General features: G+C 36.9%; 1 protein-coding gene across 4 annotated transcripts in view; it reads right to left on the minus strand.

Moving 5' to 3' along the window:
* Window positions 1-2,842: 2,842 nt before the first annotated feature.
* NR4A3 (nuclear receptor subfamily 4 group A member 3) overlaps window positions 2,843-24,459 on the minus strand; it is a 32,055-nt gene continuing 10,438 nt past the window's right edge. For 3 of the 4 annotated variants that reach the window (XM_020806759.3, XM_020806758.3, XM_073003906.2), the window contains 5 exons: window positions 22,811-22,940; window positions 21,191-21,363; window positions 11,551-11,750; window positions 10,179-10,357; window positions 2,843-5,895 (listed from right to left, as the gene is read on the minus strand). In XM_020806759.3, the coding sequence (XP_020662418.3) occupies window positions 5,633-5,895; window positions 10,179-10,357; window positions 11,551-11,750; window positions 21,191-21,363; window positions 22,811-22,940 (945 nt within the window). In that variant the 3' untranslated portion in view covers window positions 2,843-5,632. The remainder of the gene's footprint in view (window positions 5,896-10,178; window positions 10,358-11,550; window positions 11,751-21,190; window positions 21,364-22,810; window positions 22,941-24,459) is intronic. The other variant, XM_020806760.3, reaches the window with a different exon arrangement.

Genomic DNA, 24,459 nt, shown 5'->3' on the forward strand with positions numbered 1-24,459 from the left:
TTTCAACATTTTCCAGGTAGAGATATGGTTTACCATTCTCTTCTTCTTGCTACTGTACAGCTTGCCAAAAACCAGACGAGCTGGGTCTGCTTGCAGGTGACATTTGTTTTTATTCTGTTAAATGTTTTCATTTCTTATTGTTCATTTGCAGTTCATTAGTATATGTTTGGCTCCACAGCCAGATTCCTAAATCACTGAGTTATCCAGCCAGCTCACATATAATTCTAGATGCCCGATATTAAAATGGAAACAGAGAAAATGCAACCTATGCCTCAGCAAGATTTAGACCAATTAATTACCGTACCTTTGTGATTTAGGAAACCATTATGGCCAATGTTTTCTGATGAGCATGCCCAAAGGATTTGTGTTGTTGTTGTTGTTGTTTTTCCCCATAGACCCTGCAGAGCCAAATACCTCCTCTGACCAATTGCTACCAAACAAGCAAGTCATTAGTGAAAATATCTGACTCTTTCCAGAGTGACCCACAGAGAAGGAGCTGTGATGCAGATGTAATGTCACCACTGAAGAAGTACTTTGTGGATGTAATCTGTCATTCATGTAAGAATAATCTTATTTGGGGGGATAGAGCATGACTTCAGTGACTGCAAGTTGGATGAATATCCTACAGAAGTCATATGACTGAGAAGCAACAGCTCATATAGTTGCTCTGTTAGATCCACAGTAGATTAGCAGCAGTGCTTGGAGCTGGGTCGTCTTACACCACACTATTCTTCCTTTATAAATTAACAAAGGACTTTGCAATCCCTCCTCCTCATTCAGGAAGATACTGGAATAAGGGTCACTGCTGGAATGCAGTGTCATTTACTGCCTGGTAAAATAGACTTGGGGCACATTTGCCAGAATGATGGGCAGTGAAGCTGGCAGGGAAGGTAGTTCCAGACAAAGCTGTATCCTGATCAGAGGACAGCAGTGAAATTGACTGGAAAGGGACAAGAGTTTTTGTGAAATGGAACAAACTGCTTAAATGGAACAGACAAAAGGGTATCTGCACTATATCTTTGCCCTGGAGCATTTTCACAACACTGATGAGAGGGAAAAAATTTCTGAGAATTAGAAGCAGGGTGAAATAGAAACATAATTTAAAAACCAACCTATAGTTCAGCTCTTAATGCCTGTTATAATTTTTTCTGTTATATTCAAAAGTAGCAAATGTCCCATAGACATAGTAAATACATCAACATTAGAACACATAGACATGTACTCTGTGAGACTTTTTGGTGTGGTTCCTGTCAGTGAAGATACTATCATCAGCAATGGACTTTTCCATTATTCCCAGTGATCCCAGGAGTAGTCCCTCAGTAGTCCCTTGCTGGGGTTAGTGATATCCATTTGGGAGCCATTTTGGAGTATATGAAAGGTACTATTGGGAAACCTGCTGGGTAGGGGCTAAATACATTCCTGAAGATCTGTGCATGGGGCAAAGAACAGGTTTTATCCCTCTCTCGGTCATGGTTAATACGGTGGCAGATGATAACCAAGGCTGCTTCTCTTTGCACACCCCCACCCATAATCTTCATAGCCCCATCCACCATTTCTGTTTTCTTCGACTGGAGCCTTAAGGACGTGTAGGTGGGAGTAACTCCCACTGGAAGTTACGTCCTTCTGAGTAAAGATGCAGAGGTTTGGATTCCATGCCACAGAGTGCAACAGAACCATTTGTGATATATATTTTAACACTGATGTCTTGTAACACCAAACAGCAGAATCAATAGGACTTCTTTGCCACCTTTCAACAGATAAATGTATTAATACTTTGAATTCCCACCATCAGTCATGCTTTGATTTTGAAAGAATGAATGCTAAAACAAGGTACATGTTCTTGGAAAAATCTTTTTGTATATTGAAAGGCAAAGCTAAGCTTGCTATCATGTACCATAAATATTATTAGCATGCCTTCCTATTGGGAAAAAAAATCAATACAATGTTTCATGTGTGTTTGAGCCTAAGACCATGCATGCCTGTTGAGACTTGTTAGTTCTTTGAACTGTGCTAGTTACTTTTACAAAATATGTTTAATGAAGATTATTAAATGGATGCCTTCCAAATAAATGGGGTCTCAGTCTGTATCTGGGTCAGGAACCAAAAAATGCTATTTATTTTAAAGACCTGTTTCCCTGAAACTCCTTGTCCAATTATTGGACATGTTAAAGAGCTACAAAGATTTTGTGTTGGGCTAAAGCCTGTCAGATTAGTCTTACTTTGACAGTCTAATAATTGATGCATCAAATTTATCTCTGCCAGGTCATATACCATCGCCTGTGAAGAACTACTCAGATATCTTTTCTTCAAACACTAACATAACTTTACTGAACAAAACTGCACATTCATCTCATCTATCCTAGCTTTGCAAATGCTTTAAACTTATCTTAAAATCCTAGCTACCTCACCAAGTTCTTCCTTTTATAAATGAACACACACTTCTCAGAATATACTCCTACATAGAAGACTATAGACTGCTATTGGAGGCATGGAAGCTAGGCCACCAAAAAGGTAAAGTGGAGACACCACAAGGCCTTGTTGATGTTGTTCTTTCTCTTTCTCTCCCTCCCCTCCCATGTTTAGTAACAACTATTCAGAGACAGGACATTGGGGGTGAGAGGGGGAGGCCCTACATTTCACTTTTTAAGCAACACTGCAGTTATCTTGTAATTTATTTTTTCAAGATAGGCAATCCAAGTTTCTCCTATCAATTTTTCAGTGTTCCTAAGCATGTTCCTCTTTTTAATACTGGAGCAGATACATTTTTAATGTTTTCTAAGAGATAAAAAATTCACATCAGACATTAAGAGAATTAAGCATACTTATTCAACACACATGGGGCCTCTGAGAAAAATGTCATTCAATTTAATCGTTTTAATTTACATTGGGTATGTACAACAGCATTTCTTCCGACCCCACAGGTTAACTCTCATACTCATCTCCCCTCTCTCCCTCCCCCCACATACACACATGAGCATGCACACAGACAATACACTTCCTCTGTTTCTTCCTCTCTCTCTCTCTCTCTCTGCTGCTGCTAAAGGAGCAGAGGACTATCTGAAGCACTCTGTCTTGTGAAATAAAAGCAAGGCACTCTCCTTTTAACAACTGTTAAATTCCTGATTTTAGCCTATGAAACAAGGCATCTTCATGCTGAGGATTCTTAAGAAAAGGAATAAAATGAGTGACTTTAAACCTTCCTTTCTGTTGAGATTTATCAGTGATCCTACTCGATGAAGAAATGTTGATGAAATTTGAAAATATGTAACAAAGATGCACCGCAAAAGCCGCATGTTGAAAAAATCCATGGACTTTGAAGCATAATGATTACCTTAAACAGAGGGTTCTGAAATCTTTCAGTTACAAAACATATTATTTCTAATAAATTTATGTTGCTTTAAAAAAAAAGAAATGTTGTTCTATGGGACAACACAGATTTCGGTCTGAGGAAGTCTTATGAACTTTCTTCTTTTTTATTTTAATATGAAAAGTGGTTTTCCTATCTCTTGTAAAAAATTTGCAGCATAAGATGACATTCTACTGTAATATGAATGAAACATGAAACCCAATGAAAAGTTCCTATTAACTTCAGTGGGGGTAATGGTAGTACATGTGCCAAAATATTAGCACAGTGTTAAAATTCTATTGTGATTGTGTACATAAGAGGTGCAAAAATTCAAATTAAAAATCACAATAGTTTGCCTTGCTGGATATGGCAAGTGAGATCAGCCTACAAGAAAAATCAGTTTCCTCTCATTTTTAATTATGCTATTCTGTTTGCACATAAAGTCAATACAAAAAAGAAATACGTTTTCAAATATTATATGCAGGTAAACTGAAAGTATTAGAAATAATGATTAGAAGCCTGTTTCTCTATTGACACTATTACCAATCTTGATAAAAGAATAATTGCCCACCCCACCCCAAAACACATCCAAACACATTAAATGATGAAACCTCAGCAACTTTTTGAAAACCGATTATATCTCGATATCTAGGTTATCCACTGCAGCTATTAGGCAGTTAGTTTGGTATATATTTGATTGTATAATTTAATTTCCATATAAACGACATAGTTAAAAAAGGACAAAATTACTGTTGACTGTTCAAAACTAACAAAAAATACAGGGACATCAGATCGACATTCAAAAAGGTTTTTTTCTTAGCAAAATGATCAATCAAACCTTGACTTAATACAGTGCATATAAATTTTTTTTGTAAAGAACGAAAATATTTAAATATTATTTAAGTTAGCAAAACATGAACAGGATTTTTAATATCAAAGTGCTAAATCGTACTGCCTTAAAAGTCACTGCAAATAAACAGTAAGATAAGGTTTGCTTGTGAAAGGACAGCCTTTATATACAACTGGTTAATAAAAATACACACATGCATGTGCATGTGTGTGAGACTACCCACACCCAAACCCACACCCATTATATAACTGAGTCAGTGTGAACACACTATTTAGCCACTCTGTGTAACACGGCTCCCATGAGCTGGCGGTCATAGCAATAAATACAGGCGAAGCTTTACAATATATCATGCATACAAATATTTATACAAATAAGGACACTATGCAACAAATTGTTTCATATTAATATGGCATCAACAGTATAAACATACAAAATAGGGAGGGTACATACATGGAATGTTTAAAACGCAGCCCCTTGAACTCTTCCTGCCATTTATGTTCATTTGCAAGACTGGTTCTCTTCCAAACTTTGTGATGTCTGTTCACTAACCAATCCACCTAGCTTAGTTCTAACTTTAACTGTGCCTGATGCTGACTCTGGCTGTTTCAGTTACTATGCTCTGTTCTTTGCTTAATCCGCTAAGGAGTAAGGTTGTGTTGTGAGTCCTTCACAGCTTGCCCTATGTCTTGCCTTCCGCCTATTATAGTCAGTAAATCACGCTACATTAATCCAAATTTTGAGAAATGTTGTCATGGAAGTTAGTGAATGCAAAACCTTTTCCAATCACTTTCATTTCTACCACTTTAATTTCTGTACTAAAATAAATTATAGTTAATAAACAAGACTTCGTAAGACAGCACTTTAAAAATTGCACTTGAGCATGGGAGCTAACAGCCATTGTCGTTTTGCTATATCTGATTTATATGAAACAGTGAACATTGTTAGGAAAGGAATGGAAAGGAAGCATATTAGTTTGTGCCAGCATTGTGTCTCCTGGCACAGAAATAGGCTAAAGGTATAAACTATAAAATACATACTACCCGGATGAACAATTTTTTTTATTGTTCCTGTTCTCAAACATAGAGCATCTACAATTTTCTACTCACCAACTAAGATGAGGTGCTATGCAACAGCTTTTAAACAGTCGTATTAATATCTTCTTTCTCCTGCTGTGGTAGCATAATCCAAAAGTGCTATATCAGCTTTTAAAACAGAAACTGTACTCAACCCCTCCCTCTCCAATTCCTCATCTCCAGAAAAGTAAGTTATGCTTTAGGTGTTAGTTTGCCAGGAAATTCCTAAAGATAAGTCCACTGCTTAGGGCTGGATTGGCTCCCAGCACCTCATTAGATGACAGGAGTGTGGTTAGCAGTAAATTTCCAGTCTTTTTGCCTGCTCTGATAGACAGTTGTTTTTCATAAGGGCAGCTGTGAACCTCAGAAAGGTAAGGTGTCCAGAAAGAGCTTGTCAATAATGGAAGGGGGTGGCACCAAATCCTCCAATTTCAGGTAAAAGATACGTTGCAGTCCTAACGTGCAGAGGGAGCGCAAGTCAGCAAGGACACCAAGTACCTTAGACTCTGCAGACTCAAACGGTTGTCCTTTGCTCTGGCAGCTGAAGGCTAAGTGATCTTTCAAACTGCTCATGATCTTGTTGCATAGCTCGTGCACTTTCTTTGGTTCTTTTAATCCATGCCGTTCTGCAAAGACAACAGAGGAAAACTAACTGAGTATGCATATTATGTGAAGAAGTCTTCTGGTGCTTAAATAGTTGCAAATAATAGGAATTCTAACAGTAATTACATAGCTCTGCACGTCAGTACGGGGCATGCAGGGATCTGCATTTCTGAATCAGCGCGTAACATACAATGCTAGCTGACCTTGGTTCTTCCAGTGTCACTCGTGGGCAACAGTTGATTTTCGAATTAGAGACCAAAACATTTATATTACTACAAATGAAGAGAAAGCAACCAAAATGATCTGTACTATATTTATGCAACATTTTAGTGTCATCCTTTCCTCAGAGGATTTGATGGCAGAACTGTCACAGAAGGTGTTTTGGAGATTTCCCAGCTTCCCTACCAGTTGTGAATGCTCAATAACTATGGCAACCATTATTTATTCAGTGAATTCAAGTGGAGATCAATATCCATTGCTAGCTCCATCAGTGTTAGGCCTGGAATTCCACCAGGAATTCACAGACACTCTTCCGAGAGACCAAAAGAAACCAAAATCACCTCCACTAGCCTTTGTTACTTAGATATTTTACTTTTGCAGGATATTTACCTCTAGAGGGTTAGAAATAAAGTAATATCAAAGATAGATATTTCAGGCCTAGAACTAAGTTGTATAAAAAGGTTATGATACTGCCTAGGTAAGAAAAATCCTAAGATCCTTATATTCCATTTCTGTTAAATCTATGTCAGACATATTTGGCTGTAGTATAGAAGACACAGGCAGAGCACTGCTGGACCAAACTCAAAGCTCATTCAATCCAATCTCCTGTCCCCCAAGGAAGCCAAAGAAAAATTAGACATGCAGCTTCCCACTCGTGTTATTCTCCCTCCCCCATCAATTGGCACTTGGTGGCATCTTCCCTCTGTACTCCTAGCCATTGCAGCTAATAATCAATGATAGATCTATCCTTCATGCATTCAGCTTCTTTTTAAGGACACCAGTGCTAATGGCAATCACCACTTTGTAGCAATAAATTCAATACATTAATTATTCAACTAAATTATTAAGTCAGTTGTGTGTTCTATGAAACACTTTTGCCTGTCTGTAATGTATACAGCCAAAGGATTTCTTTGGGGAACCCCAAAGGCTGGTATCATGGAAGAAGGATTAATATTACTAGCCCACTTTTTCCATAACACAAATTATTTTATACACTTCTCTGACCTCTGCCTGTCTTTCTTCTAAATTAAAGTATCATAAATGCTTCAGGAGGTGTTCCAGTGTTTGATCATTTTTATTGCCTTTCTCTGTGCTATTTCCAAATGTACCATGGCCTTTCTGAGATGGGTTACCAGACTCGAACCTAAGACTGCATGTAGCCTAAGTCAGTCACATTTCATTTCCAGTGAAACCAGCAGAAGTTAAGTTATGGCTCTTGCAGACAGAACATCTGTACCCTTTCAAGCTCTGTATTAAGCATGGACCTTAACAGCATTTTTCCTACTTGGACCTTCCCACCTCTAGACAACTTTGTTCTTATTTCTGTATGTATAGGCATAAACAGAGTTTTTGTGGGGTTTTTTTGCAGGAAGAGGAAAAGGGCGCGCAAAGTTTTAGAATTCTAACGGGGGTGACACCAGGGAGAAGAGACCGAGGTGTACAGATGGAATGGAGTGCGGGGCAAGAGGGATTTGCCACACTCCTTAAGGAATTCCCCAACCTCCAAGTTGGAGGAGGACTATAACCTGAACCAAAGGACTTACGCACGCGAAGGGAAGACGTAGAGCCTCTGGAATGGACAGTTGTGGTGTACTCTCGCAACCAGCATGGGGGGAGGAGGGTGATCCGTCCCAGTCCCTCTTTACTCCAGCCTCAGCGAGAGGGGGACTGGGCGAGACACCCTTGCTGCGGGACCATGTGCATGGTGAGGACAAGCTGCTGAGGCCCATGACCGACCGGGAGAGATGACATCAAGACGCCAGATGTTAAGGTGCAAAGTTATCATTTGTTGCCAGAACCTAGTTTGGTGGACCCTTTTGAACCCATGGAGTTGAGCTTGTTTAGTAATAAATCCAGTTATGTTAAACATAAGGATCAGCCTCCACCTGTCCTTTCCGCACCACCGCAGGGGTCGCACACGTCAAACAACGAACCCAATCACATGTGTTCATGGAAGTCAGAGGTGGTGGCAAAAGAGGCCTAGTCTAACACTAAACTGCTTCTCCATTTTCGTGCCCTTGGAGAGGCAGCTGCTGGCTCCCCAAAGTTACCTGCCTGTCTCTCTCTCTCACTGATCCTTTCTGCGGCTTGGTGCCTGTTGGCACAGATTCAAGAAGAAAAGAAACTCATATTTATTTACCAAAAATGAGACACAAAGCAAAAGCAAGCTAACTTGCAAGATAGAGGAGGTGAGAAAGGCACGAGCCAGTGCAAAGAGTAAAATATATAGTTTTCATCAAAACTAGAGGGCCCTTTGCTGCCTTAAGATTTTATTCTTGTTGTAAGTATCATAGGAATGCTGTAAGCCTAGGGCTCAAAGCCGGGGACTTCATAGATTATTGCAGTCCTTGAGATGTCAGACAGTGAAGTGCACTTGAGACAACAGGAAAGTGGTTTGGATTGAGTTCAGTGGCCCCTTTGGTCTGATCTCTATTTTTTTTCAGAAAGCAAATAAGATGGTGAAGGAAGGTCCCAGGCATCTATCCTTCCACATCCTGTTCTTTATAGTCATGTGCTCCCCCTATTTCAATTTCCTTCTGATTTGTAGTTACTTCTCCCCCTTTCCCCACAAGGGGTACTACCTGACTCCTGGATGCTTCACAAAGTTGGGGGACAGGTCAGTCCAAATCTCTGAGCTCTTGAGTCAGGACAGATATCCTGCCCCATCCAGCTTGCCTGTGCCCCTATGCTTGAGAAGAAACTGCTGTGCTGCCTTCACCCTCTGGTTAACTGCTGGTAATCCTTTACAATAAAAGAGCGTAAAAATACTTTTGGCCCTCCTTCTTCCACTTCCAGGTCAATTTTCGGACTCCAGCTCAACTTCTTCTGGACCATTAAGTTTAATGAGGCCACTGTCATCACACTGGTGTCGGACTAATGCAAAAAGTGCTAGACCACTGTCTATACCAGTGATGGCTAACTTTTTTGAGCCCGAGTGCCCAAACCGAAACAACAACAACAACAACAACAACAACAACAACAACAACAACAACAACAACAACAACAACAACAACAACAACAACAACAACAACAACAACCCAGTGGGTGGCAGGTGTGGTGGCGGCAGAAGTGGCGGAAACGGACACCTCACAATAAATAAAGTAATAACTTCCTTAAAGCTGATCACTTTATACAGTAATAATTACCAGGCAAACTGGATTTGTCCAAAAGAGATAACTGAATTCAGGAATCTTCGTGACTACTAAAGGCTAGGCTTTAAGCACAAGGCAGAGAGCTCTGTGTGTGACAACACTGATTTTAATGAGCATGTGTGTATCTACCTCTTTGTTGGACAGCAAACATGGTATTTACTGAGCCACTTGCCTACTGTGGAATTTCAAATAAAACTGACAGAATGTGATCCAAAATAAGGAACTGAAGCTCAAGAGTATATAATATCCCAAATATTTCACTGGAACTTAAGCGAACTTCAAAACTCAAGACCTCTGGCTCTGCAGTCAGTGGTTTGGAAATCTGACTGCAGAGCCAGAGGTCTTGAGTTTGATTCCCCACTATACCTCCTATGAAGCCAGACTGTGTGGCCTTGGGCCAACTATACAGTACCAGGACACCACAAAAAGAAGGAATTGGTGAATCATTTCTGAGTATTCTCTACCTGGAAAGCCCTGAAAAGGGTTACCATAACTCAATATTGATTTGACAGCATGTGATTATTAAAATTGATCAGGATTTAATCTTAACAAGAAACGCTACTGTACTAAAATATTTACAGTAGCCTAAAATTTTATTTTGAATGTTTACAAAATCTCTATAAACTCAAGATAAACATCAGTAAAATATTCAGTCAGCAGCAATATGGAAATTTACATACAGGATTTCTAAGTATAAACTTATAAGTATATATAGGATTTGACACAGTTAACTTTATATATGTGTTGGACTCCAAGAAAACCTAGCCAGAAATCCATCTTAACCTTCTATGAATTAGGATAATTCGTTTTTAATTTGGCCATCACAATCCAATGCCACACACTGCCTATGGAATTTATTAAACGTAAATGCTCTGATATACTTTTTTTGTAACCACATTTGCAGAGCCTCCCACCACCATTAAAGGAGCAGTTACCTGTAATAATACTTAGAGCTGATAAGCATGCTAAGGCTGGGATGTCAAGGTTGAGGCTCTGTAAATTTAAGGAAAAGTCTTTAATTGAGTCGAGCCACTCCCCAAATCCACGAAGGCACTGAAGTCTATGAAGCACAAGTCCATTGCAGAAAATAAATTTATCCTCAGCAGTGTCAGATCTTGAATATATATGTTTGCATTAAAAGACAAAAAACAAAACAAAACAAAGTCACTTTATGAATGTGGTTAGGTTTACGCGTGCATACACTGTTATTAAATGCACACTATCTAAATTCCAACAGAGAGATCCCTGCACATGCATCTGAATGGAAAAATATATTTACTTATATGAGAAGCTGAGAAATAACTAAGAATTCTTTGTACCATTAGGCACTTGAACTTAAGCACAGCATAAACAAGACATGCTTGTTTCTAAACTTAGTGAAGATACAGTTCTATGCTTCCTTAAGACTTGTTTATAGAATTATGAGCTCCTAAGTTTCTTTCAAAAAATGAATAGTTTTGGGCTGTATCCTGAGTACCTACACACACACACACACACACACACACACACACACACACACACACACACACACACACACACACACACACACACACACACACACACACACACACACACACACATCATGCTTTGTTTACACAGGTAAGGAATCTCAGAATATATATGACAGATCCTAAATACATGTAATTTAAAATAAATCCTCATCGTATTTACATCTTGCAACTTTTTCACAGATCTTTAAAAAAAGTATTTACAGATCCGAGAGTCATGTTTTAATCTTCCTCTGTGAAAGTAAATCTCTGCAACTAGAAATCTAGCACATCATAGAGATCAACAGACTAGACTCTTTCTCTCTGACAGTTCATTTTGTATATGCAGAGAGTTTAGTCCTGGAATTTCTTAATCTGCAGTGTAGAATTGTAGTCTGTGAGTACTTCAGTTATTTGAACTGTTATGTCAATTACTCCAACATCCTATATGTTTCCTTGATATCCCTGATGTCTATTTGTTTGTACTGAAATCTGCTTTGCCTATGCCCGCCTAATCTATGCAACTAAGATGCTATATTTTCCCCTTTCTTTTTTTAAAAGCATATTCTATTCATGGAAAATCCTAAGCAAATCAAGAATCACTTCAAGGGGAATTTTTTCTATGTTCCTTATTAGTACTAGGTAAACCTATGGCTGTGTAAATAAGTCAAATTGCCATTTGTCAATCAAGAGATCTTGATTATCCAAAAAGCAGAACGGTCAACATAATTTGAACTCAATAACTATTCATATATTGTTAGTTGAAATCACGTTGCTTTTATTTGTTATAATTTCACAACTAGATTTTTTTTTCACTTACCTGATGGAGAGCCTCAATACAAAAAGCTCTAAGAAAGCTGATTCTATGAGTAAAGTTTGATCTTCCTTTTGGAGGTCTGTAAATCCTGGAATTTTTTCAGCCCAGCTCCTGGATATGTCAATGGAGGCAGTAAGAAGATTATAGAACTGCTGGACGTGTTCTGCGTCGGTACCTGCAGAAGCTTGCTCAGTGGAACAGTACTAGAAGGGTAGTAGTTAAAAACAAAAGAGAGAGAATATATGTGTTTTAAAGAAAAATGGCATTACAAACATCATTATTGCCCTGTTTGTTCCTAGACAAAATAAATAGCTTTCATAAATTGTCTACTTGTTTTTGTCTCAGAGTCCAGCAACATTAATGAAATAAATCAGGAGATGGATTGATGTATTTGTAATCAGTTTAAATTCCTCTGGTAAGCACATGGTTTTTGAGTCATTGTGTGTGTCCCCTTGGGAAAACTTTTATTCTGTCTTTATACTGTGTTGTATATCAATTGAGGGGGCAACACAGACTTTTAGAATAGTTGCATTTGAAGCTTTAACCTGTGCCCACCCATCCTCATACTGGTTGCCTCACCCCACTGCTGCTTTGGGGTTATTTCTAATCAATTTTAGATTTTGGATTGCTTGCTATCTGAAATAGCACAACTATGACATGACAGATAGGAAAAAAAACAAACACCAGATTGGACCTCAGCTCAACAAACACCCACAGAGAGAGAGAGAGAGGGGGGTGGTGGTGGTGGTGGTGGTGGTGAAAGTGAGATGGATCCAGGAGTTGGTGTGGTGAGAAGGAAGATGCACCAGTTGAGTGGAAATTTATACTAGCCAGCAAAGAGAGAAAGGCTGGGTGGGGGAAGTGTTAGCTCCTTCTGAGGCACAGAAGCTCATGATCTTTTAAATTTCTCTTGTCAGTTTCTCTCTTACTGCTGCCTCTTCCCTCTCACCACCCTGGATCCTGGATCTCGCTCTCCTTCTCCACACACACCATACGTATGTCTCTGAGTGTGTCTGTCTCTACAAGACAACAGATGCAATTTTCACTGACAGAGGTGTGTGCATATGTTGAAACAATTGATAATAAATTGATATGACATCTTTGTTAAAGGAAACAACACTCTGATGGAAGAGTAAAATAACTTGCTTTTGATTAAAAAATGACTATTTCTGGGCAAAAATATCTGCACTTCCATGTACATCGTGTAGTCACCTTTCTAATATCAATTTAAAACATGCTAAACCCAATTCAAATAGGATTTTTCCTTAATGTAACCACACTCTTATACAAATAATAATTTTGTACAAAGTCACAACATATGGTGATTCAAATAGGCCAAACGTTGTCTCTGAGCAGTTGCTATATTATCCTTAAAGACTTACTGATGCTTCCCAGTCGGAATTATATTTTATAAATATATATCTTAAAACAATATCCTTATATCACATTCTCTTGGTATGTCACTTAGCAAAAGAGAATACTGTACAAGCAAACTAATGCAGTAGTTTAGAGGCTAACAGATGAAAACTTGCACTGAAACAAACTTTTAAAATACTCCATTATTTTGCCTCCCGCACCCCACATTGGGACAGATTAACCTGCCACCTCTTTGGCAATCCCTGTCTGTGATATTTCCAAGTTCAGCTGTGGCACCCAGTGATGTGGAGCAGAGGTGGGGAAAATGCACTAAATGATATCATCAAAACCCAGAGGAAGTGATGCTACACATTACGGCAGAAGTTGGGAAAACTGAACATCAGGATGCCATTTTTTGCAGCAACCATATATTACATAAAAATATGTAGTTCTGGCCGTTAATATATTATTGCTAAAGTCAGATCTTGGACATATGCTTTTACAAGTAATGACCTATTTATAACTAGTTCTTCTTTTCAGTAACAAAAGTACAGCGAATTAATTATGACTATAATATAAGATGGGATAGATATTGTTTGTTTTGCAGTGTAGCAGTAATTTTTAAAGCAAAGCAAAGCAGAGTGTGCTGCTTATACACTGCTTCATAGTGCTTAGAGTTATCTCTGGGTGGTTTGCAATTTAATTATGCAGAACACACACTGCCCCCCCCATGAGCTGGGTACTCAATTTATCAGGCTTGAAAGGATGGAAACTTGAGTCAGCTACCTGAGCCTGGGATTGAACTCAGGTTGTGAGCAGAGTCTTCACTGCAGTTTTGCAATTTAATGACTGCACCACAAGGCTCATACTAAATAGTTCATAGGCTTTTTTAAACAATATAAATATTGTTTAATCATTATATTAGTTAGAATCTCACTAAAATGATACAAATTAATATTACATGGTACAAACATGGCAATATCCTGTGCCTCATAAATTATACTCCAAAAAGAAAAAAAAACCTTTGGTTTGAAGCAAAAAAATCTAATTGAAATTATACACCAGAAACCAAGGAATTCAGACCATATATCAATCTGTCACTCAAAAATAGACATATTGATGTATTCCTTGCTCGCTATAACTTCTACCATACATAAGTACAACAACATAATTCAACTCCTTATATACCACATCATTAGTAGGGTGAAAGAGCTGAAATGAAACACAGCAACTCTGAAAGGCAGATTCGCAACATGGTGCTATGCACAATAACATAATTTTACTAGTCCAGTCCAATTGATTGAAAGCAACAATATTCAAAGGACACACAATATCTGCTATAATTTTTTTTAAAGAAATGCAACAAATTTTTAAAAGATCCAACTTTTAAAAAGCTGTTCAGAATACTCCTTCCCTCTCCCATTTCAGTGATTTCAAGGATAAATAAAGGCACACTTCATCTGTTATTTAGAGAAAGGTACTGCCATGAGTCTCCATTTTCTTCATTTTCTTGTAATAGAGCTGTAAATAAATCCTTCCCACTATTCCCTTCTGATTTTTCACCAGCACTTACTGCACATATTACAACATACAACACAGTTGGAGAGGTGGGTTTTGTGACCAAGCTAGACTTTGTGTGCATATACCATTGAAGGTAGATGTGAAAGAAGTAGCCATGTTAACTCTATTTTGGTATGTATCTCCCCCAGAAAAATAAAAATGAAAGTAGTGTGACACCTCTAAGATAGTAACAGATTTATTTCAGTGTGTGTTTTCATGGATTATAACCTTAGCCTTGAGAAAAGAAGACTGAGGAGAGATAGGATAGCAGTCTTCAAATACTTGAAAGATTGTCACAGAGGAGAGGCATGATCTGTTCTCAATTATCCCACAGTGCAAGACATGTAATGTAACGGGCTCAAGTCACAGAAAGTTGGATTTCGGTTGAATATCAAGAAAATTATCCTGTTAGAGTAGTACAACAATGGAACCAATAACTGCAGGACATGGTAAATGTCCCAATGCTGAAAGCATTCAAGAGAAAATTAGACAACCATCTGTCAGATCTAGTTTGATTTGGTTCCTGCATTGAACACGGAGTTGGACTCTGTGACCTCATAAGGCCCCTTTCAACTCCATAAGCTCACAGCAAAATAAATCTGTAAAACTTAAAGGTGCAACAGTTTTTTTTCATTACGTCATAGGCAGAGTTTGTACAGAATTTCAGGTACAGTAAATCTATGAGGTCCTGGTCAATTGAACCTTTTTGTACAAGAAAGTACAAGAATACTGGTAAGACTTCCAATGTATTTAGAAAAGAGTGTCACATCTCTAATTATTTGCATGCTGAACAGCTTTAAATGACTCTTTGATTATGCCTTTATTTCCTGAGGAAATATTTTACCCATAATTCTTCCTTAGGGGATATATTTTTTGATAACTCTGTCAGCATAAGTTGAGAAAATACTTTTCAGGACTTGAATATTTTCTTTTAATAGCTTGAGTTAATTTAGTCCCTACATAACACAAGCATGTACAGGTTTCTGTTGCTGGTTTCGCCACTGTGACGGGATACAGCAGAGGTCCTCAAACTGTAGGGAATTCTAGGATTCTTTAAAAAATCCATTGTTTCTTCCATGAAAGTCAATCACAATGCAGATGAGACTTTCCTGAAAGTCTTCTCATCACAGCCAGTTTCTGAAATGTGCAATTACAGCAGAATTTTGTGTGTGCATTCTAGTGAACTTTTCAAGTTTAGTTTTGATCCAATGTGTTATGTATTTCTTTGTTTCCAAGAGAGAAAAATAAGATAAATAGACAGGCTGTTCAGCACCCACTGAAAATGGAGTACGTGCCCTAAGGTGCTCCTTCAATCTTCAGCAGAGCTTGGGAAGTTGCTTTCTAGTACTGATTTGTTCCTGTTTTATTTTTACAGTGGCTCACTTCTATTACTTGTTGAAAAGATTTTGAAATAGTAATTGCTCATCAAGTTATTTTCTGCTTATCATCACTTTTTAAAAAAAGTATGAAGAGAGTTTTTAACAAAACAGCAACAATAACATGTTGCACAGCAATGGTGTAAACCTAGTTGTTTCTTAGTTTCACAAATGAAAGGCAAGTCACATCAAATTATGTCAACACATCCACACTTTCCTGCTTTCTTCTTTTGCACTATGCAAATAGTACTATTGTACTATTGTACAATAGTAAAAATGCAGTCTTGTATGGTGATTCCCTTGAACATGGTCTGGAGGTTGTATCTGGTGTGGAATACTATTATCTAAATATTGACGGGTGGAGAGAGCTGACTATGTTAAACAATTCTGAAATTTCTGCTTTGAAAGCCAACGAGTCACTGGGCCCAATTCAGAGTGCTAGTGTTAGTACAGAAACCCCTAAATGGTTCAAGATGCAAGAACTTCACTGTGACTGACTTACCTAACACCAACTAAGGAAATTCTGCCAGTGTTGCCTGGAGTAGTGTGGCATATAAGGCTACTACATGTGGTATGGCCTTCTCAGTAGATATTCTATCTATTGAACTGCCTTCTGGTGGAAATTCAGTTGTCCTTCACATTTATGTCATTCAGCTAATGGCTAAAATATACTTATCTGTACATTTTTGCAGGGTATAAGCAAATATTTCACCTGTTTTTTGCTGCTTACTTATAATGTCGGTTTATTATATATATATTTTTAGAATCCTATGATTTGTAATTTTAGATGTGTGTGTTTTTCATTAAGCTATTGGCTGCCCTGGAATCCTGTGAGAAAAGGTGAGCTAGAAATAAAATAAACCATTATCATAATCTCCTCAACAGATTTCCTATGGTTGTCCTAAACTTTTCTTGCAAGTTTGCCAATAAATTTATGAATGATCTCTGTATTGTTTGTATGTCAGTATAACAAAAGCTTAATAGGTAAATGAGTGGGAATAAGAATTAAAGCAACATAGGGAATATTAAATGCATAATCTAATGTAATGCAGTAATCCACAGTTATTCCTAAAATAAAGTACAGGATACTTTTGCCATGGGATAAGATAGTGGTTTCTGTTTATTAGGCCACCTGCTGTTCCTGAATATGTGTATGATTCATACAGGGATTTCAGACTGAACTAGTACTTTGTGAATTGCATATAAGGTGAAAGAGATATTGCTTTTTTCCTTCTCATCCCATTACTTCACAGTCCCATTGTTCATCCTCACTTGTCTTCTGAATTGAGGAAAACTCTCTTTTTTCTCCTAAAGCAAATGGGGACGAGGGAAAGTGAGTAACTGGAGCCAGAAAGGAATGAGGTAGGTGGTTTCTCTGAAATTGTATTTGTTCATTGAGAAATATGTTATCTCCCATTTGCAAGTGACAACTTGGGACCCAATTCAGATATTTTATCTCTCTGACCAATATGAGTAGTGCAACGTATCTGCACACATGGAAGCAAATCTAACTGAATTGTTGTCAACTGAATTGAACAGAGAAGGGTGGGGAAAAAAAGGAAGATGGTTATTCTGCCCCTTTGCCTAAAAAGCAGCCTTGTCTTAAGGGAAAAACTGTCACAACAGTTTCCTAGAATGCATCTTATGATGTTAAAAGGCTCAGGAGCAGGGGCTGATTTGCAATCTAAAATGGGATTTGTGAATTTGAGAATTTAAAAACATTTTGCAATAACCATAGTATCACTGCTCTACACCTTGTAAGACAACTCCTCAAACATTTCTTTAGGTCAGGAACACATTTTGTTCACAATCAATTTCTGACATCTGCATAGCTAGAGTCTTCAGGCATTGCTTTGTCAAGTGCACTGCATATAAAACTGGGAAATGTCAGTGCACACAGTGTGTATGTTTTCTATTTAAGGGTGGAGAATATACAGCAAAACTTAATTAAATACAGTAATTGATTGAGTAGTTAATTGATTGATTGATTGTGTGTAAGGTTAACTTTTTGCTGAATTTGTTTATCTTCTTTGAATAGTAGCCTGAAGTGCAGAAGTTATAAAGAGCAAGTTATGACAGAAAAAGTTTACTAAAGTTTGAATTGATTATAAAATTACCAGCAGTTACCGGTAATTGCTAAAGTTATTGGGGCTCCCAAAAAGACTGACAATCCTATCAAAGCAATATATATAAGCATTGGCATAATGCACGTAAAACTAGCACTACAATCAATTTTATATTAAATGTCTTACTTTAGTTTAGCTATCTGCAATGTAAAAATCTCTGAATTTAGTTTCTATATCATACATGGTGACAGTGATGGCTCATCATGTTGTTATTTAAACTGTGTTTGTTTAATTTGACACCTGACTCGAACTAAAGTACATGTTGATTAAGTTAGTAGCCAAAATCCTATTGGAATTTTTCACTGGCATAGTACTGGCATATTACAATGGCATAGGACTAATAGGATAGCCTTTGTAAATAAATAAATAAATAAATAAATAAATAAATAAATAAATAAATAAATAAATAAATAAATAAATAAATCACCGTAGTTATTGTCTACTGTATGCCAAGTTGCATGACTCAGTATGCCACAGATAATGTTTACAGTAATAACTGTAATTGAGGTAATTCTGTCTTCCTATGGTCAGTTGCTTAGCACCCATGGAGGCACATATGCATGCTGCTTCCTCCCTCTGTCATCATTTTTGCAGCTTCTAACACCTTAAGGCCATTCTTCATCCTGTAGCTCACAGTATTGTCTGTGACAGGGCAGGGGAACTTTTGGCCTTCCAGATAGTGTTGAGTTTCAACTCCCACAAGCCAGGCCAGCATTGTCAATGGCCAGAGATAATGGGCCAGTTGCACAAAAACATCTGGAAGGCCACAGAGCTCCTGCCTCTAATTTATGGCATCAGATCCAATGGGAAGGGAAGAAGGAGCCAAATACAATTTTTGTGCTAGGCCCAGAAAATCCTCATTAGTAGTCCTGCACACAGCTCTTAAAAGCACATGTTCTTGGTTGAGAAGAAAATGTAGAAACCAAAGGCTAACACAAAAAAAGTAGTCACCCTTCTTCCTTGCTCATCTGGAAGATTCTTGTTTAGAAGTAAGCGAACACTTGTTTGACGCTATAGCCTCAAGGAGTTAAACAAAGTATGGAATCCTTGTTTTGACCTGAGCAGCTGACTAGTTCTTATCATGGAAAACAAGTCATTCTAACTGCATATTTGTCCTCCTGTGCACAACAGTTCTCTCCTGAAAACTGCAGTCTGATGCCATATCCTGTTCAGATATTCTCTTGGCTTTGGAACCTGATGGGCTCGTTTGCCCCTTCAGGCCTTTGTAAGCATCCCCCTTCTGCTGAGGTTGCCTTGTAAATGATCCTCTTCTATTTTAGAATTGTCAGAAGGAAAGGCAGGACCAGAAACACAAAATTTTCCTCATAATGTTCAGTTCCTTAAAAAATACCTTTTAAATTTATGATTTTCTTGTGTCAGTTATGGGGCACTATCCTCATGAAGTCAATATGTATTTTGCTAGAATATAGAGTTCAGTTTGGAGATAGCTTCTCATTTCCTTAACACAGTTCAAGTCTGAAATGGGATTGCACCAGTGCAAAAACAGGTGGGAGACCCAAATTAGTGCTGTGCCCTTTAAAGAGTCTCCTCCTAGTGACTGCTTTTTGAAAGCAAGTTTCTAAATATACTGTTACTATGGACTGGTATATTAATATCAGTCCAAAAACACAGAGTACCAAAAAGTCAAGATAATTCATGTGGACCTTGAATCGGGTTCCCTATTTACTGTGTAGTTTTTAAAGTTAGATCAGGATCAAAATTCTAACAAATAAGATTTTTAAAAACTGCTAGAATTGCTGCATGTTATGAGCCCTGAATTCTGCAGTGTACTGGAGAAGCCCTTTACATGTTCTAAGAGCTGTCCCTACCTGTAAAAGCCAACATTTATAGAACACATCTACAAAATAAAAGTACAGATACTTAACACTCATTCCATATTTCATTTAACAGACTCAATTTCACTTGTTCTCTCCAGTTTTTATAGAAATGTGATGAATTTTAATTAGCAAAATAGTCTTGACTACTGAAAACTTGCTTAGAAAGATAAGCATCAAGTACTGAGACCAAGTACAAAAAAAATTCAGATGGGAACTAAATATTACATTAAAATTAAAATGTTCAGTGCCATCTCTTCCACTTCCCCATCTTTTCATAAGTATATTTTATTAAGATTATGTTCTTAACACTTTATTACCTTCAACAATCTTAAAAAATAGTTTGCAACTTCCTTTTAAAAACCTAAACATGGTTTTGAATCAATCCACTACTGGCTAATTTTCTTCACAGCATGAGAAAGCAGTCAACAAAAGTTACTTATTCTGAGACAAGGTGCCTAAAATCCAACTCACATCTAAACTGCTATAGCCTTTTAAACTAAATTCTCATACAGAAGCCAGATGAAAATGAACTGCACAAGAACAGCTGGAATTAACCACAGTGGATAAAGCATACAGAAATTGTCTAATGAATTCTTCTACCACCAATACTATTTGGAAGTAGGCCCCATTGAAATCAATTAGGATAATAATTCAGATCTGAGTTTTCTTCTTCTTTTTTTTTAAAAAATCCCTACCGCATAGCTTTAACAATTATTGTGTGCATAGACAAATTTCAAGAAATCCTATCTGTACTTTAAAAAAGATCAAAACACTAAAAGAAAGCAATTACTTAGGAGAAGAAAACATATATAAATATGAGTGATTTTTTGTCAGTTGAATACAGTTTCATATTGAGGTGAGGACTTTCAATTTAGGGGAAAAAACCTTTATGTTACAAGCTGTAATTTTATTTGGATCACTGACAACATTTGCTTTTTCAAATAGTGAAAAGCTGGATCCCAAAATGCTGGTTGATCTAGAGGAACAGATGATAATAGATTCCATTTTTATACCTTAATAGTAACCAAATTTATGCACTGCTTTTAGTGGGACTTGCATCCATTTAATACTGCACACAATTGGCCTGAGTTTAAAAATACAGTGTATCATATAAACTAGATGGGGTTTCATTTATGCTTCTGTAGCTTTTGTATTACAGAAGCATCCTTTAAATTCCTTCATAGCTGACCCAACCAGTTTCTGAAACAAATGTACCATATGCAGTGAACACACCACATCTGGTAAAATGCTATACGAGTCATGACTATCACAGCAAGAGCCCTAGACCACCTGCTAGTGTTAACCATTTCTTCTACCTGTAAGAGTTTCATAAAGTAAACACACACCACTCGGCAAATAATTCTATAAAGAAAAATATAAAACATACTCTGGAATAATCAAGTTCCCTGGGTGCAGAATCGGACAAAGCTCGTACAAGAGCATTTATCATGCTGACTGGAGGGGAAGGTGGTGACGGCTGGGACGGTTCTTGCTGTAAAGGACTCTTTGGTTTTGAAGGCAGCCGACCTCTTCTTCCTTTCAGACTGTCAGTACGGACAACTGATCAAGGAAAACAGACAGAGAGACACCAACACAATCAGTCTTCAAAGACACCGTAACAAATTTCTACAAGACACATGTGAACACTAAAGGGGCAATTTTTGAATAATGCAAAGCAAATGAGGTCAGACAGGAAAGCTGTTAATCAACTTGTCTTCCGACACAGGCATAATACTATGATATTACTAGCAATTTTAATTTCATTTCAAAAATACAATATTCATTTAAAAAAAAATTAAATGGTATTCATTGGAATACCATCCTGCCCATGTTGCATTAACAATGTACTATATTTTTATATAAGTATGAATGTATGTATATATACATTTGGATGCAAGTCTTGTTTAATTAAGTGGCATATATCTCGTTTTCATTGTGTACTCTGCTAAAACCAACATCTTTAACCTATAGTTGGCACTTGACCTAAAATAGATATGCATATATAAAAATGCAAATTAATATTAACAAATGCATCCTGTAGCAATGCCAAACATGAACAAGATGTCAACTGAATTTTCATCTTTCTTGAGCTATTATAAAACAACTCCGTATTATTGATTTTAGATAGATTACAGTGAGAATGCAGTTCAATAGTTTAATTATAATTTGGTTTCAAAATTATTAATCAATTATATTTGAATATAATTTATATAATGAAACATTTAATATGTATGCTTCATCTAAGATACTGGAACCATGATATAATCTCAAATGCTTCATCTAAGATATTGAAGAAAATTTAAGACAGTTTACAATTTAAGTGTAATTAATAACAACAGTAAAAAGAACAATACTGATAATGATAACAGCTTTTACTCATTGTTAGAACAAAGACATATTTCTTTTGCTATTCATTCGTACAGCAAAACAGCTTGAAAAATAGATCTAAAAATAAAAACCTAAAAAACCTAGCCGTAGCTTCAACTCAGACTTTTGTGATTAAAATTTGACCTTACTCATCCAAACAGGCTCCACCAATTAATCAACTAAACTTTAATTTCATGGATCTGTCCACTAGATAGACAAAACTCTACATCTCTAACAACCACGAAAATAATTGTTTATTTTTATAGTACCAAAAAGGGGCTTGCTACTTTTGCAATATTTACGTGCGGTGCAATGCAGTTATCTTCTTTAAGACAGAATACTTGAAACAAACACGGTGTGAAGCAAACATTGTGTTTGACGGCAAGGACAGTAAAAGTAGATTACAGTCACTATAAAAAGCCTTATTTCAATAAATTCTGCATTCAGATCTTGAAGAATCTATTTGTCATGTGTAATAATGGGATCCTACACGTGCTGTAAAGCTCCTATTATATTATAGAGCATGTAAGAACAACATCATTCTCTGTTATTTCCAAAATTCTTCATTAAACAGCCATGATTTTCTAACACAAGCCAATTTGTAGGCTGATCTGTGGGCTAAGCATAGTAAACTCTTTACCTTCCTTTACCATGCCGACACTGAGACACTTCTGAAATCGGCAGTATTGACATCTGTTTCGACGACGCTTATCCACTGGGCAGTTTTTATTAGCCAAGCAAACATATTTTGCATTTTTCTGAACTGTCCTCTATGAAAACACAATTGAAGAAAGAGTCAGCTGAATGAGCTGGAATCTGACAAGTTGCATTTTAATTACAATGTAAAAAGCAACAGTGCAATTCGTATAATTAGATAAAATTAATTTCCTAACACATTAGCCTCCAGGAAAAACAATTTTATTAGTGTTAGCTACTGACAATGAAAATTATCGAGGATGGTTCAGAAGCTAGGCTCAGGAGACAGCCAACTGTTAAATGATAAAATCATATCTGAAATTACCAGGTCATCGCGTCATACCTTTGGGGATTAGATTAACTTCACTTCTAATTTTCCTGTGGGAATAATCTTCTACTTGCCTCATTGTCCTGATTATTACTGACCTTATTCAAATAAAATCAAAATTATCTGAAGATTGATTTTTCTCATTGTCTATTGTTGCATATCAGGCTAGTTTAATTCATCATTATAGTTCACAAAGAGGAAACAAAATATTGAGATAACAAGGATACAAGTTAAATTGGACAAGATACATAATTATTTTGTGCAGTATGTTTTGTTATAATCACAGTTGTACAATATGATAGAGGAGGATGGAATAGGAAGCATGGTCCACAAACTTAGGCATGTTTTATTCCAGTGGATTTTAGAGTCAGACTCAGGTCTCCCTCTGAGATCTGTAAATTTAGAGGTGATTCACCATGGATGGATTGTGCTCAGTTGTCTCCTCCCCACTTTTAACATTTAAAGATTTATGTAATATTTGTCATGCAGTTATTTTGAAACCTAATTTAGCAATCTGGATTTTTAAAATGTTAGTGAAATAGATACTGTCAGGTATTCACATATTTAAAAAAACTATTTGCAAAAAAATTTAGATAAGCAAACACTTCCAATATTTGAAGCTTACTTGTGACAAAGCATACAAAAGCCACCTCTACACGAGTTTCAGTATGCATTTTAAATCCCTCATTGTGAATTACTATGCTATATAATGCAGAATGTATCACAGATTTGACAAGTCTTTCTTTATCACAAGGTTTCATCCATATATAAATTTCTCAACACTAAAGAACAGCTTCTGGATCTAGTGTTAAAAAAAACTACCCTGTTTTCCCGAAAATAAGACCTAGTTAAGTGAAACCCCGCCCTCCATCACTGTGCAGCAACCAGAAGATGATATGACTGTATTTTGATAAATGTAGATTGTTGTATATATATAAAAAAATAAAACATCCCCTGAAAATAAGCCCCACTGCATTTTCTGGAGTAAAAATTAATATAAGACCCTGTCTTGTTTTCGGGGAAACACGGTAAATGTTTTAATATCATTAAACCATATATATATGCTTCATATGTATAATCATAAGTGAGGGTCATAATTACAGGATACATTTCCAGCCTTGCTTCTATTAATTATAAGAGAAAAACAGTCATTCCCTTCAGTGAAAGTAGAATCTAGCCTTTGAAGCTCAAGCTATGGGGAAGTTGTCCTCCCCAAGCATTATTAAAATGAAGGGAAAGAAGCTTATGGTAGTATATATATATCT

This window comes from Pogona vitticeps, chromosome 6 (assembly GCF_051106095.1).
Source record: "Pogona vitticeps strain Pit_001003342236 chromosome 6, PviZW2.1, whole genome shotgun sequence".
NCBI classification, from domain to species: Eukaryota; Metazoa; Chordata; class Lepidosauria; order Squamata; family Agamidae; genus Pogona; species Pogona vitticeps.